This window comes from Dermochelys coriacea, chromosome 5, assembly GCF_009764565.3.
Source record: "Dermochelys coriacea isolate rDerCor1 chromosome 5, rDerCor1.pri.v4, whole genome shotgun sequence".
Classification (NCBI taxonomy): Eukaryota; Metazoa; Chordata; order Testudines; family Dermochelyidae; genus Dermochelys; species Dermochelys coriacea.
Window position 1 is genome coordinate 95997919 of NC_050072.1, and position 14590 is coordinate 96012508.

General features: G+C 37.7%; 1 protein-coding gene across 12 annotated transcripts in view; it reads right to left on the reverse strand.

The window, feature by feature from the left end:
* Positions 1-1151: 1151 nt before the first annotated feature.
* CEP78 (centrosomal protein 78) overlaps positions 1152-14590 on the reverse strand; it is a 51653-nt gene continuing 38214 nt past the window's right edge. For 10 of the 12 annotated variants that reach the window (XM_038403176.2, XM_038403180.2, XM_038403179.2 and 7 more), the window contains 4 exons: positions 10008-10085; positions 7449-7615; positions 5041-5194; positions 1152-3631 (listed from right to left, as the gene is read on the reverse strand). In XM_038403176.2, coding sequence (XP_038259104.1) covers positions 3110-3631; positions 5041-5194; positions 7449-7615; positions 10008-10085 — 921 coding nt within the window. In that variant the 3' untranslated portion in view covers positions 1152-3109. The remainder of the gene's footprint in view (positions 3632-5040; positions 5195-7448; positions 7616-10007; positions 10086-14590) is intronic. The other 2 variants (XM_038403181.2, XM_043515320.1) reach the window with 1 other exon arrangement.

Here is a 14590-nt window from a genome sequence, read left to right on the forward strand (position 1 = left end):
ATTAACCAAAGTAGATACATCGGTATGAAATTATTAGATAATATTTTCAAATAGTTACTTGTATACAGAAAATTATTACTCAGGGTCTAAACAATCTGATAAAATTACAGTTTTGTCATATTCTGCTTATTACCTGCTACAAAGCATGTTTAAGAACCTGCTGTCACTCAAAGACATCATCTGTCTCCCTCTAACCATAACCTTGTGCATGACCTTTTCTTAGGGAAATGTGACTGCTTAGAGAAACCAGCTATAGCCCAATTCTTCTATAAAGGTTTTAATCCCTAGATCAAGGACTAGCCACTTTCTTCACACTATAGTCTTGTTAAAATTTCATTATTTATCCTGTGTTGATACAGTCACTTGCCCCTGTCAACAACAGGTAAAGGTATTTGCTTGAGAGTCCTGGTGATTAGACTAACTTGTGGTGCTAAACCTTGTTCTGTGACCTTTTCCATAACCTCTGATAATCAATCAGTGAAATCAGGGTAAATGTATCAATCTACTGCATAATTAAATGACGACTGTAAAAGTGCTATTTAAATGTGCAGTAATAAGCAAAGTTAGTGACAAGGTGGAAACAGATTTTAGTACCTCCTTTCTCCCAGCCCTATGCATAATTCACTAATCCATATGGTTTTGGGGGACTAACAGCATCACTTCCAACTCTTCAAGAGTGAATTCTTTTAAAAATATGAACAGCTGAGCTATCAGATGCATGCACACTGTTCAAAAAAAAAGAAAAAAAGAAAAAAAGTTCAATTTTCCACAGAAAAATTTCCAACTTTTGAAAATAATTGCTTGTTTTATAATCTTGAAAAAAGCCACACTTCAATTCATATATTGCCTTGATCTCTCTTCATTACAGCCATTATTCCTTTTTGTCAATAACTGAATACAGAGTAATTAAAAATAATACTTTGGACACTTCACTTCTTTCAGTTAGCAGCCGTCTTGGTTAGCTCATATTCTCTCTTTAGGAGGACATATTACAGATGGTTCTGGTTATAAAGGAGTTGCTGTTCATTATGTGTACAAGAGGTTCCCTGAAGGTGGAATAGCTAGATGATCTCAGAGGAGTCCATTCTAATATTCACAAGCCCACACTTTTTCCACTAGAAACCTCATGACAAAAGGACAAGAATGTTTCATTCTTTACAAACTTTATTTTAAAAATATTTACATTTATTTTTCTATTTAAAGTATTCTTCTGGATTCATCTCCCACAAATCTATCAAGAATATTAGGCAGAAATATTTCAAGAGGAAAGTCCAGAGAGAGGGAGAGAGAGAGCAAGTAGATTTTTTTCAGTCCATTCAGTATCTGCAGAAGTTTATTTAAAATTTAAATAAATAAAATAAAAAAAAGTGTTCATTTCAATATTATGCAGTTGATTTAAGCCTAGAACAAAATCATGAATTAGTAATTTTGTTTTATACGTTTCATACTCAGAGAAGGTACAGAGAAATTAGAAGTATACGGTTAATTGCTACAGATAGCTTAAAACTAAAAAATATTAAGGAAACCATTGCTTCAGCAACATGCTACATGTTTTTCATTAACTAGAAAGCTAGATATCACCCACAAGATATATAATAGGTTTTTCATTGAAAAGAAGGAATTTTCCTAGCTTACAGAGCAGTATCTTATTTCTAGCCATTAGGAGAAATCATTAGCTCATGATTTCTGCTGTGAAAGGAAAAAAAGTTTCATCCAGACTTCCATATTCTTTCAATATTTTTCCATTTGCCTGCGATAAAACATTTTCTACTAGAAGCAGTTCCCCATATGATACGGTTGAACAATTTTGCTGGAAAACAGGTTCAATTTTGTTGTTCTTTTAAATTCAAGGAACTTCAGTCTCTAGGGATGCCAATCTTTCATAATCACTGACATTTCATATTTCTTCATTAAATGGACTGCTCGAACCAGAGTGCCTCAATGCTGTTCTGGAAGGTCTGCTAGGGAAAGGAGTTAGTTCTATCTTCCTAGGTATTTTTGTTATTCTCAGCAGCATCAAAATCTGATTTTTCAGGCTCTACATTCGTTCTGTCATTGGCATCACTGCTAAGATTACCAACAAGAGGACAAATTAGATACAATATGAATTTTTGTGATAAGGGCACTTATCCACTAAGAACTGGACCAACACAATTAATTCATTTAAAAAGACAATTTAACAGCCATTTGATAGTAATGACTTCACTAGCTAGTCTTGAACCAGCAAGCAGGAAATGATCCCAATACTAAACGTCTTAGCTATCTCTATGAAGCCAAATTAAATTGGTTTCACTATTTCAGAATCACCATTATCTCAAAAACTAAAATTTCAAGTGGGACATGCTAGTGATTGAATGCAATCAATAACTGTCTCAATACAAAAACAGAATCGCCATACCTAATATAGGCTGATTAAATAGAGATACGCTCCACTGTCTGAAAACAACAAAAATGCTTGAAATTTTCAATTGAGTCAGTAAGAGTTATGGCTTACATTCTATAATAAAAAAAGATGAAAACAAATCACTTAAATAAAACTAATTTCAATTCACATGTTACTGTCAAAGATATACAAAACCACTATTGTCTATAACTATGAAACAAGAACATACTTTAATAAACAATGTTGACTAGCACGGGATTTAGACTCACCCTTCATTTTCCCAATAATGGGAGCTATGCGTAAACAATGAAGGGAGCATATACCATATTGTCTTCAGCACCAATGGATATGTAATTACAACTAAACAATGGTTTTAAATATGATCAACTGAAAATGCAAATCATAATTAGTACTGTCTCATTTTGTTTAAAAAACTTTATTATTTAATAAATCTATATTCATTTGTACTGCACAGCAAATCAAACACCCCTCTGCATCACATCAGAGCCTTTCTAAACTCAGATAACATTGAAGGGTACCATTCTGAGGATGTATCATTTGGTTTTCCTAAAAACTGTGTAATGAGAAAAGATTACCGTTATATGAAACAGAAACAGTAAAGAGTGTGGAAAGTTTTCAAAGCATACATTTCTCAAAAAAAAACTACGGACATTTTTTTATTCTACACATGTGGAAAACAATCTGAACTTTCTTTTTAGACTCATTTCAAATGCTTTTCATGGAATAGATATTTTCTTGTATTTCAGAATCAAATCCTTCTGTGTCATTTCTAGAATGATCTGCTGTTTGGAGTTTACTTTGATCTCCTCGGGCTGCAACATTTGCTATTCCAGTTTCATTTGTTCTGTAGATGTGTTTTTGTGGGGAAAGGTTTTGGCTGTCTTCACTAGAAGTGGCACTGAATTTTTTGCTACCCTTACTTTTCAGATTTACATTGCAATCAGAGAATGAACGCTGACTAATAGCTGATTGCTTCGAAGAATGTCCTTTTGTCTGTTCACTTAATCTGACACTCTTCTCAGAGGATGATGGCCTGCTATTTTTGGATGTTTCCTCTTCCTTTCTTTGATTATCCATTTGAGCTTCAGTTTCTCCCCATAAGCCTTGCTGCTGTTGAACAGTGACCTGAAATTCTTGTATTTCTCTGGGAATGGAACAGGTATTACTCACAAGAACCTGAGAATGGATGAGGCCAGGAAGAGAAAGTTTGATATCTCCACCAACATTCTGAAGCAAAAGATTCAAAATAAAATCAAATTTCTTAATGAAGCCAGGAAGCCACTAATTTAATTTACTGTATTTTTACACAGTCTTTGTAAAATACATACGTAATGAAATTGGATGAGGGTACATTTTTAGAATATCCTTTACTTTTTCCAGAAAGTTCAGTTTAGGAAGGGGTGGGGAGCGGAAGAGAAATAATGAGGCCTTCCTATAATGGGTTAAGTTTCAAAAAAGATTCAAACCAGATTTAAAATCAGTTGGAGACAGTGTAGACAAGGCTCCAGAGGCCAGAACCACAACTAAATCAGTCACAAAAACAGTTTTAGCAACAAGATCCTCATCTACAGTAACACTCCAACTAGTTTTAAAGCTCGTTCAGCTTAACTAATATTAAAACCGATTTGATTTAGTCAGAGAGTGTAGACCAGTCCTCAAAATTCCACAGTGTCCTGCAGCTGGTAGCATGCTTGTAAACCATTTGGACTACTTTTAATATGGATGTGAAGTGTGTTACAAGCATGTTAGAGGGTTACAATGATATTGTAGCATAGCACATTTTCCTGGGGTAGACAAGGTTTTGGATACCCACTCATTTTTTAACCTGGCAGTTAAGATCCTCTGGAACATTCAAGCTGACAGCCCCCAGATCTGCACATCTTTAGAATGGGTGTTCTTACTGAAGGGCTCTAGACTCTGGAATTCACTTCCCTTTAGTCCAACAGACTCAAGTTTGCTAACTTTTAGAACATGCTGCTAAGCTTTATCTTGTCAGCACCATATTACAAATTTATACTCGCCTGCTCCTTAGGATAAATGGCAGGTTTAACATTTAATATAACTGCCCCGCCCATGAGGGCAAGAAATGTGAACTTTATACTACTGAAAGGGGAAATTCCTAACTTTTCCATGGAACACGCAGCACTTGTTTCTAACATCAGATTTTAAAGTTGGAACACATATATATAACTAATTTAGGTAATTTGTAGACATTTCTAAAAATTGTATTCATAGTAATTCTCTTCCCTTTCCAAAGCTTCTACAGCAGGAATCATGCTAGCTAAGAAAACCTGACTTTTAAGTATAAGAAATATAAAAAATACACCATTTAAAATGATTTTCTGTAAAGAGTGACACATCCAGAAAGGTGTGGTACTTGTACTGATTTGGGATAACCTGCATTACTAATGGATGATTTTCACACTTCAGTAATATGTTATACTTTTATATTCACACAGATTTTAGACACACACTTCTGCACATGCCCCCTCTACACGATATAGGAGATTCTGAGGCTCTAAGAAATGTTCATGTGTCCTTTATCAATGTATGAATATCACATACAGTGGGGCAATAACCAGGAAATAAAGTATACTACCACAATTATTCTTCAGATTTTTCTCCCCCACACTTACTTTGCTATTCTGTGTTTGTTCCTGTCTTTCGTCTTCATATGATTTCTCCTTTTGTATAATAGCAGGTTTGCTGACAGTAGAATTCATTTGGGGATGGCCCAACAAACCAAAATCAGATTGGTCTATCCCAGCTATTGTAGCAAGTTGCCCAAGTCTGTTAAAAAAAAATATATGTAAAATGTGATCTTTCCGGAATGAGCAGTAGTTACCTGTACCAGAGGAAGGAAGAGAGCTGTTGCAAAATAAATATTTGTTTGAATTTTCGGCTTTTCTAAAGCCTGGGGAGTCCAAGGATAATTAAAAATTATGGCTACTGTAAGCTACTGGAGTTGCCCTCCTGCTTTTGCACTACAACTAAGACAACTTCAACTGGGAAGCTAAGAAGCAGTACAGATGGAAGGGTTGCTGGGAAAGGAAGGGTAGATGCTTGTATCTTATGGGTTACCTTTTCTGCCCAGTACTATCAGAGAGGCAGATTGTGATATTATTCATTGTTAATAAAACTAAGTTTCCCTATTAATCCCAGATTCCCAGTGAAATCAATGGGGCTATATATGCAGTCAGATAATATTCAATGTAAGCAAGAAAATCACAGTTTGGCCTAGAGAGAAGAAAACCTTACAGGTTTTGCCAAGCAGATCAACTGACTGGATTACAACACACATCTTGTGGTTTTAGAATACAAAATAGTGACCTGAGAAGAAAAAAAAATCAAATGACCGACAAAAATCCCTGTTAACATTGACTAAGTATATAAGACAGGATAAAAATTAATTTAAAAACATGAAAAAAGTCAGTCAGTCATTCTTGAACATTTTTTTCTACAGAAAATTTTTTATTTCAAAGGTCTTTCTGACTTAAGGAGTCTCATTCCCAAAGAACTCATACTAAGAATAATTCACTTGTCTCAGATTAATCCTACTCTTAAATGACAGAAACGACACACACATCAAAGAAACATGCAATACAAGCACACACACAAAAAACAATAGTGAGGAAAAAAAGTACAATTAATTTAACTTATTCACTACTATCCTTTCCAAAGTGTTTACAAGCTGATCCACCACTCCTGCACTGATGGAAAGCAGCAAGTAGCAGGAAATTTCCCTCATCAATGGGGAGGACAAAAATTTCCAAACTAAGACTGACCCCATGAAGTACATCCCTCAGCCTACACAGCTTCCTGCAGCCCCCATTGGCCTGGAACGGCAAACCGTGGCCAGTGGGAGCTGCAATCAGCCAAACCTGTGGATGCTGCAGGTAAACAAACCGTCCTGGCCCACCAGAGGATTTCCCTGATGGGCCGCGTGACAAAGGCTGCCAATCCCAGGTCTAGGGGCTCTATGGACAGTCCCTTCTTAACTGGAGAGTTCACATGTCTGAAGTGATATCTGCACAGGAAGAAAAAAGTTCTTCAATCTTTCTCCAAGTGCAATGTGTTCATGAGGTAATAGACATATTGTTTGGAGTAGAAGCCATTTGGAAAGCCACCTCTATCACTGCTGAACCAGGGACTGGGTGACGGAAAGAGCTGTGTGAGTGGAACTTACAAAAGCCATATTTGCTCATAAGACATAGGAGAATGATTGAAAGCCACCAATTAGTCAACTTTTAATCACCAGGCCTACAAAATTTATTGGAGATTTTTGGATTGAGATTTTCCTGTGTTTAGTAGTCTTGTCTGAGCTGTAGAAATAAAGAGCCAATCTTAAAGTCCAAAAATACAACTTGTTCATTTAATTCTGCCATAGCTTTTGTTTGGCCATGCTTTTCTTTTTTGATTTAAGTGTATACCTTTTAAGGGTGGAGAGGAAAACCTCCAGGCCATGCTATTCCATTCCAAGGTTGTCATGGCAAAGTCATACTTTACCTTCTGAGACAAGAAAAAAGCCAATGGGGGAGACGAACTGCTCTTGGAAAGACAGTAGAAGGTTCAACAAAACAAACTCAGACTACTGCCTCTAATCAGAGTCTGAGACCAGAGGTCCCCTGTGCAGTCGGAGAGGGAACTCCCCCTCAGCACTAGGATTTCTGAGAGCCATATTTCCAGAGCTGCTGGGAATTGGAGGCGACTCCAATAAAGTATGCTTGGAAAGAAGGAGAAGAAACTTCCTTCTCTTAAGAAAAAAAGGAGGGAGTTGGAGATCCTGAAAGTCTATCCTAGAGACAGGTAAGTAAACTTGATTGGGTTAGCTTGCGTGAAATGAGGAAAAAAAATTGGAGAGGGGGAAGTTTATTTTCTATTTATTCCTGATAGTGCATACCTCCCCTCCAGGTGTCTAGGTGACCCATAAGATCCTCCTAGATACCTGAAGGGTAGGCAGGCCCTTTCAGGAGGAAGAGGGGGCAGGAAGAGGGGGAAGATTTAATAGAAAAAGGTAAAATACTCAGATATTACAAAAACCTACCCAGCATCTTTAAGAAGGTCTAAAAAAGCATGAAATTTTTGGAAAGAGGTCTCAATGCTTCCCAGAACACCTTCATCTTCCAGAATCATGTTGGTTACTGACTGTGCATGAAGAACCTCAGACAGAGAGAAGTTTAGATTCCTTAACCGGGCATTTTCAACTTCCAGCTACAAAAATGGTGAGAAAAAAATTAGTATCACTTAATGTTATCACTGAGGATGATATAAGCCTTGAAAAAGGATGTAAGGCATTTCAAACTGCGCTCTTTTAGGTGAAAAAAATTTTCTGTGAAACTCTTTAAACAACCAAGCGTAATCATTATCAACAAAGAGACACCTCTTACCAAAGGTTAGTACTCTCTTTATATTTACTGGTACAAGTGTCTAAAGCAGATCTCAAATTGGGCGAGTACAGTGCACCTTTCGCCAGCTGCCTTTTTGTGACCGAGAATGTTCGCTTTCATTTAAGAAAAAAAAGCAAGTCTGCAGTGTGGCACTGTCCTCCTGTATTTGGAATAGCTTTGAAAGGTGTGAACTGCCCCCCATACTTCTTAGTGATGTCTTACTTCAGATGCACATTGAAGATGATTAGAATGTTAACACTTAAGGCTCTGTCTACACTAGGGATCTTACAAGAAACATAGCTGTACTGATGCAGCTGCACAGCAGTAAGATCTCTCATGTAGCCACGCTTCGCCAACAGGAGAGAGCTCTACTCTTGACATAATTAAACCATCCCCAAAGAGCAGTGGTAGCTATGTCAGCGGGAGAAGCTCTCCTGACAACATAGCATTGTGTATGCTACCATTTATGTCGGCAAAACTATGTCACTCAGGGGGGTGTTTTATTCACACCCCTAAGCGACATAAGCTTTGCCAATGTAATTGGTAGCGTAGACATGGCCTAAATATTTCATTGTTCATGAAAGCATGCAAGAAAGGAGAGGGGTTTACAGATCTGCACAATCTACTGCGGGTGGTGTTTGAAAGAGTACCATGACTTATCTTTTTCCTCCCAATACAAGGAACTTAGCAGAGTAGAGCATCTGATCCCCACTAAGGGAGAGCCAAGCCAAAAAAGCCCAGCAAGACATCTAAGCACCCCACCACTGGGAAGCCCTAAGAGCTCAGCAGTGCCCACAGATTTTATTCCAAACCTACTGAGGGACAGCCAAGCTCAAGCTGTCCAATGGCGCCTAGAATGTACACACAAATTTTGGACATCTGCATCCTGTACTGGGAGTGATGCCTCATGGCAACTCACATGGGTTGAGCTTGGAAGAGTATTGCCACATTTAAACCCCAACATTTAACACCAATCTAAACTTATATAAAGAACCCAAATCCACTCATACATTCTGTTTCTTTGAAGCTGAGTTTTGTTTAAAGGAATCCTATTTACTTGTTACTCTCTAACCAAGAGACTCTTACTAGTAACTCCACGGAGAAATAGTTAATTGATTGCCTATTATAAATCACAAGCAATCAAAGATTGTTCACTTTTTGCTAAGAGTGATTATCGAAGTGGCCTGGATGCTAGATACTGAAAGCACACTGAAACAGCAGCTGGGCTAAAACTGGAGTTCAAGACTCTGAAATAGGACCAGCAGTAAGAGACCAAGAGGGCAAACACACATGACTAAATACAAATGTCACCATTTCTCTCAAGCTGGTAAATGACACACATTACTTTGACCTTAGTTATTCATACCTTTTCTTATCTGGGACTACAGCAATGCAATATACCTGGGCATAAAGCCTGCAGTATTTAGGAAACTAACTAGTACAGAATGCTGCAGTGTGTCTCCCAGCAATACAGGCTACTGTGAAGACATCAAACCTGTCCTCTGTTCCACATTGGCTTCTCATAGAATACAAAATCAAGTTCAAGATGTTTGTCCCCATCTTCAAGGTGCTCCAGGATATCGAAAAGATCACCTAAAGCTCCATGATAAAGACCATGGTCAACAATTATGCTCCTATGCCACAATGCAGCTCATTATAATAAGGGTGAAGCTCACGTGTACAGAAGATACAACATCCTCAAAAGCCAATCCAAGTCTGTGGAATGACCTCCTTCAGGAGCTAAAGACCATCATAAACCTCACCACCTTCAATGCCAAGTGAAATATGCATTTCTCGGACCTTGCCTTCTCTAGCATATAGCAGCATGTATATTAAAAAACAACATTCTACCAAACAAGTCACTTCCTTGTATGCACTTCTCCTCCTGCAGAGATGGTGAGAGAACAAACAACATGTGATGGATGTTAGTCACGTCACTTAGTACACTACTGGAAAGTGTTTAGATATACCAGGCTCATCAATGTATGAAGAGCCCCTATTGAAAATAATGGAACTCATCATTTTTAAGTAATTCAAACCCTAGAGTTTTTTAAAAAAATCAGTTCACATAATTTGGCTTGACCATTATATAATATATTAATGCACACCTAATTGTCATTGATAGTTACGCCAAACTAAACATTTAGATAATACAACGTATGCAGCTATAAAAGCAAATGTGAACTGATATTTAATATTAAACAAACAATAACTACCTCCATTATTCGTTCATCAGCCTTTACTCTTGCCCTTCTTTCTTCCTTTAATTTTAAAAGGCATTCTTCCAGCTCCGTCTGTCAGAAAGTAGAATATTATCTTTAAAGTATCAGACACACCTAAATACTCTATAAATATATTTGTGTTCTAATTGGATGTACACTTTCAGTCCATAACATTATAGATATGATATAGTTGACTGCAAGAACGTCATTTTTGGTTTACTAATATGTAATTTTGAGGCAGTGGGGAGATTTGATGGTGAACAAAGGAGAGGGAAATACTTTTTGTTTTTTAATAAAATGATAACATCATTTAGATTACAATAAAGTTTAAATGTGATTAAAATGTTTACTTTAAATGTTATTGTCAACATTTTTCAATAATTTTGTGTCTCCAACTTTAAATGCAGGGATTGTTTCTGTTTGTTTCTTTTTGTCTGTCTTGTTTTAAAAATAAATAAGTCTAGCTGGTCAAATCTCAAAGTGAGGTTAGAAAAAGTAAAATGCATTTTTACTTGATAGCTACATTTATGCTTTTGGTAGGTATTTATCATCCAGGATTGTGAATGTTTACAGGAATATGAAGATTTCAAAGTTATAGGCGTTACCCTACAATACTAGATCTCCCCTCAATTGGTTACTTCATTGGATTAAAGAGGTTATTTATTTTAATACTTTTATTTTTCAGGACCCCAAGCCCTCTGTTAGGGTTAAACAAACCATATTTATTATTAATATTGTTATAAGGCAAGAAAATAAAGGTCTCAATCAAAATTAACAAATTCAGATAAAAGAAAGCAAGACTAAATTGGAATATGACATTTTGGATTATACTCCTGTTTAAAACCATGCTCGAAGACCACCAATGTAGGAGAGATTCTTGAATACTGATCAGTGAAGATGGAAATCTGCACAGGCTAAAAGGAAAGTAGAGCAGAGTTGTAGCAAAGATGTATACAACAAGGGCTGGAGAAGCTATCGGCTGCCTCTCCTGAAGTGACAGGTCACACATGGAGCTTATTTTGTCAGGATTGGCCAACACTACCATTAGAAGCACTTAGAAAGAAAGATACTTCCATCCATTATCCCATTTAAGGTACTATAACTAATGTGGTCTTGTGGCACCAAAGAAAAAAAACCAAACCAACAGTTACTTGTCCTTATAACTGTGGTTCTCCCACATGATTACATGCATGGATCCAAAATGTAGGTATTGTGCACAGCCTCTGAACTTTTTGGATAGTAATGTCTTTTGGTGCTACATTTATCACCACTCAAGTTCACATTAATGAACAGATACCCAATTGGCATTCAGTTCCTTCCTCTAATATCAATAATCTATTGTAAAACTCCAAAATTGTGGGTAAGAAGGGAAGTTAGTGCACATTGATGCAATCAAATTCCCATCAGTGTCCGAGACAGAAGGAATATTAAAAACTATACTCCTGTGGAATCTTAAAAAAATGTCAGCTCTTTTAGGAGGTGGGAGTAATGGATCTAGGGGTAAGCAAGAGGTCTATTGCAAGTTCTAGAACACAGTTAAAAAAAGGTTCTGATGGAATTACTCAGTAACAAGTTACAAACAACTCCAAGTCCGGGACTTCAGCTAGGCTTCTCAGAGTTTCTGAAAGTCTTGCAATCCTGGGTTAGGGAGGCTGGTGGTTCAAGTGACAGGATCATTCACAGACTAAAAACATGAGAATGGGCTTTCTACAGCCTCATCTTTCTCCAGGTATTCAGAGCCAGAGGCGAGTATATGCAAGGACAACTATTGATATGGAGAAAGCCTCACAGAAACTTATCTTAGAGACAGATCTAGCTGGATACAGACTTCTTCCTTCACAAGCGCTAAAGGTACTTATCTATGGCAGAGTTTCTGCCATCACAAAGGGGACTTGGTCTTCGCTATCACAAATCAAGAAAAAGGGGGACTTGTGGAGGGGGGCGGGAATTCAGAGATGCTCAGGAAAACATTCCAATAATGCCAAAACTGGTTTTTTGCCAGTATGTAACTCTACATTAAAAAAACCCTCAAAGATTTTTCTGAGGGAACAGACAGCAGATGTTACTGCATTCCTGCTTCTTGCCTACATCAGAAGAAATTGCATAACAGTTGGGGCTGCATCTCCTTCTACATTGTCTGATGGGTAGGTGAGGACAAGATATGCAGGTTGTGTGCAACAGAGACACTAGCATTCAGAAAGTTCCATATCTGCATGCTGAGGTGCATACATCCACCTCATCCTGGAATCCAGGCAGGCAATGCTTGAAGAACTTTGGAGTCAGCCATAGATTTTATGGATCTGACCAATTCTCAAAGTGCTCTTTGCAACATCATTTACGTTTTTCTAATGTTACCAAGCAATTCTCTTGTTTTTAGGGATTTAAAATCGCAATATACTTTTGCACTGGGAACAAACTTGGTTCAGCAAAGGGTGGCAAAGTTTATTTATTTTAATTTTTGCTGTTTTGGCTAAGTCACTACATTTCTTCCCAATGTAAAAGTTTATAGCACAGTTAAACCCTTGAAAATAGGGTTTAACTGTGCTATAGGGCTTGTAAAAATAAATAAAATAAAAAAATGATAAACTTTAAAATGGTACTGCAAACAGCCCTACAGTAATTCTTTAGGTCTAACAATTTCATTTGTATAGGCGCCGACTCCGAGGCTGGAGCTACAGATGCTAACTTTCCAATGTGCTGTGGGCTGCTCACTGCTCAACCCTCTGTTCTGCCCTAGGTCCTGCCACCACTCCACTCCTTCTCTTAAGCCTGCCATGCCCTCGCTCCTCTTCCCTCCCCACCAGAGCCTCCTGTACACTGTGAAACAGCTGATTGCGGCAGGTGGGAGGCGTCAGGAGGGAGGGGGAGGCGCTGACTGGTGGGGCTGCCACTAGGAGGGAGGCACTGGGAGCTGGAGTGGGGTAATGGATGTGGGGCTGCTGACATATTACTGTGGCTCTTTGGCAATGTTCATTGGTAAATTCTGGCTCCTTCTCAGGCTCAAGTTGGCCACCCCTCTATTACATTATGTAATTCTTTAACTAGGCTCTGCCAGTTTAATATACCACATATAACAGACTTCTTAATTATCATTATTACATACTTGCCCATCAAAAGTACATTAGGTCTTATACATTTGCCCAATAATGCAAACACTACTGGCACACTGCTTACTACTGTTAACAGTCCCAAAAAATCAACTTCAGTAGGATTTACTGAAGGTGGTAGGCACTACCACTGAGAGTAAATGTTTGCAGGATCAGGCCCTTAATTAGAAACTTGCAAATACATGTCTGCACTGTAGAGAGAGGAAAAAACAGTTTCTGATGAATCTCCTCCTAAGTATTATTAAAGCCAAAATTTCAAGTGTAGTTGACTGAATTGCACCCATTTGTCATGTTAAAGCAGGTGCATATGCCAGGTTTGTTGTGCAGCCTTGGTACTCACTTTTGAAATGTGTCCTTTAGTTAGTTTACCCTCTTCTGCAATCCTTATGCAGAAAATCATTTATTGAAATTTGTCAAGGGGAGTTATATCTCCAGTTTCTGACTTGCGTAAAGTGAAGCACAGAGAGAAGACTGTCACAAGAGCCTTAAAAGAATTCCATGGATAGTACAGGGATAGGTTTAAGGAGAAAACAAAATCGGTCCTTAACTCCTTTGCAGTTATGGTTTCACATTAGATCGCTAATACTAGATAAATTACCAGACAGATTAGCCTTTAAAAACTAAAAGGAAAAAAACAGGCTAACCCTTTTCACATATTACATAAACACCTGCAGTACTTATGTAAAGTTAGAGATTGCACTATGTGGAGGGTGAAGTCCACCATTTAAATCATTATTTACAACTGTATAATCCTTAGGGCTTTCCACTATGCATAAGAGCCAATTCAAGCACTTCTGATTCCCTCTAGTGGAGGGAAGGAGTATATCAGTTCCTATTTTTATTTAGTTTTGAAAAACACTGACATTTTCATTTAAAATTTCAGAATCGTTTTATCTTGTTTTAAAAATGAACTACATTAACTATTATTATATTGAATATAAGAATTAAAGAGTCTGTAAGCTGCCATTATGGCAAGAAGCATAGGACAAAAGGAAGCAATAAATTTAAATGCCACATTATGTCATCCTTTTCAAGTTCAATAGTACTCTGACCCTTGAATAGTCGCATTGAAATAAACCGGCTACCCACTGCACCAGGAATCATAGAATCATAGAATATCAGGGTTGGAAGGGACCCCAGAAGGTCATCTAGTCCAACCCCCTGCTCAAAGCAGGACCAAGTCCCAGTTAAATCATCCCAGCCAGGGCTTTGTCAAGCCTGACCTTAAAAACCTCTAAGGAAGGAGATTCTACCACCTCCCTAGGTAACGCATTCCAGTGTTTCACCACCCTCTTAGTGAAAAAGTTTTTCCTAATATCCAATCTAAACCTCCCCCATTGCAACTTGAGAGCATTACTCCTCGTTCTGTCATCTGCTAAAGGAACTACTTACTCAATGTGACAGGTATCAGAATCTGGCCCGCAGTTAATAGGAAGGGCAGGACACTGTGAAGGCATTTTTCAGATATGT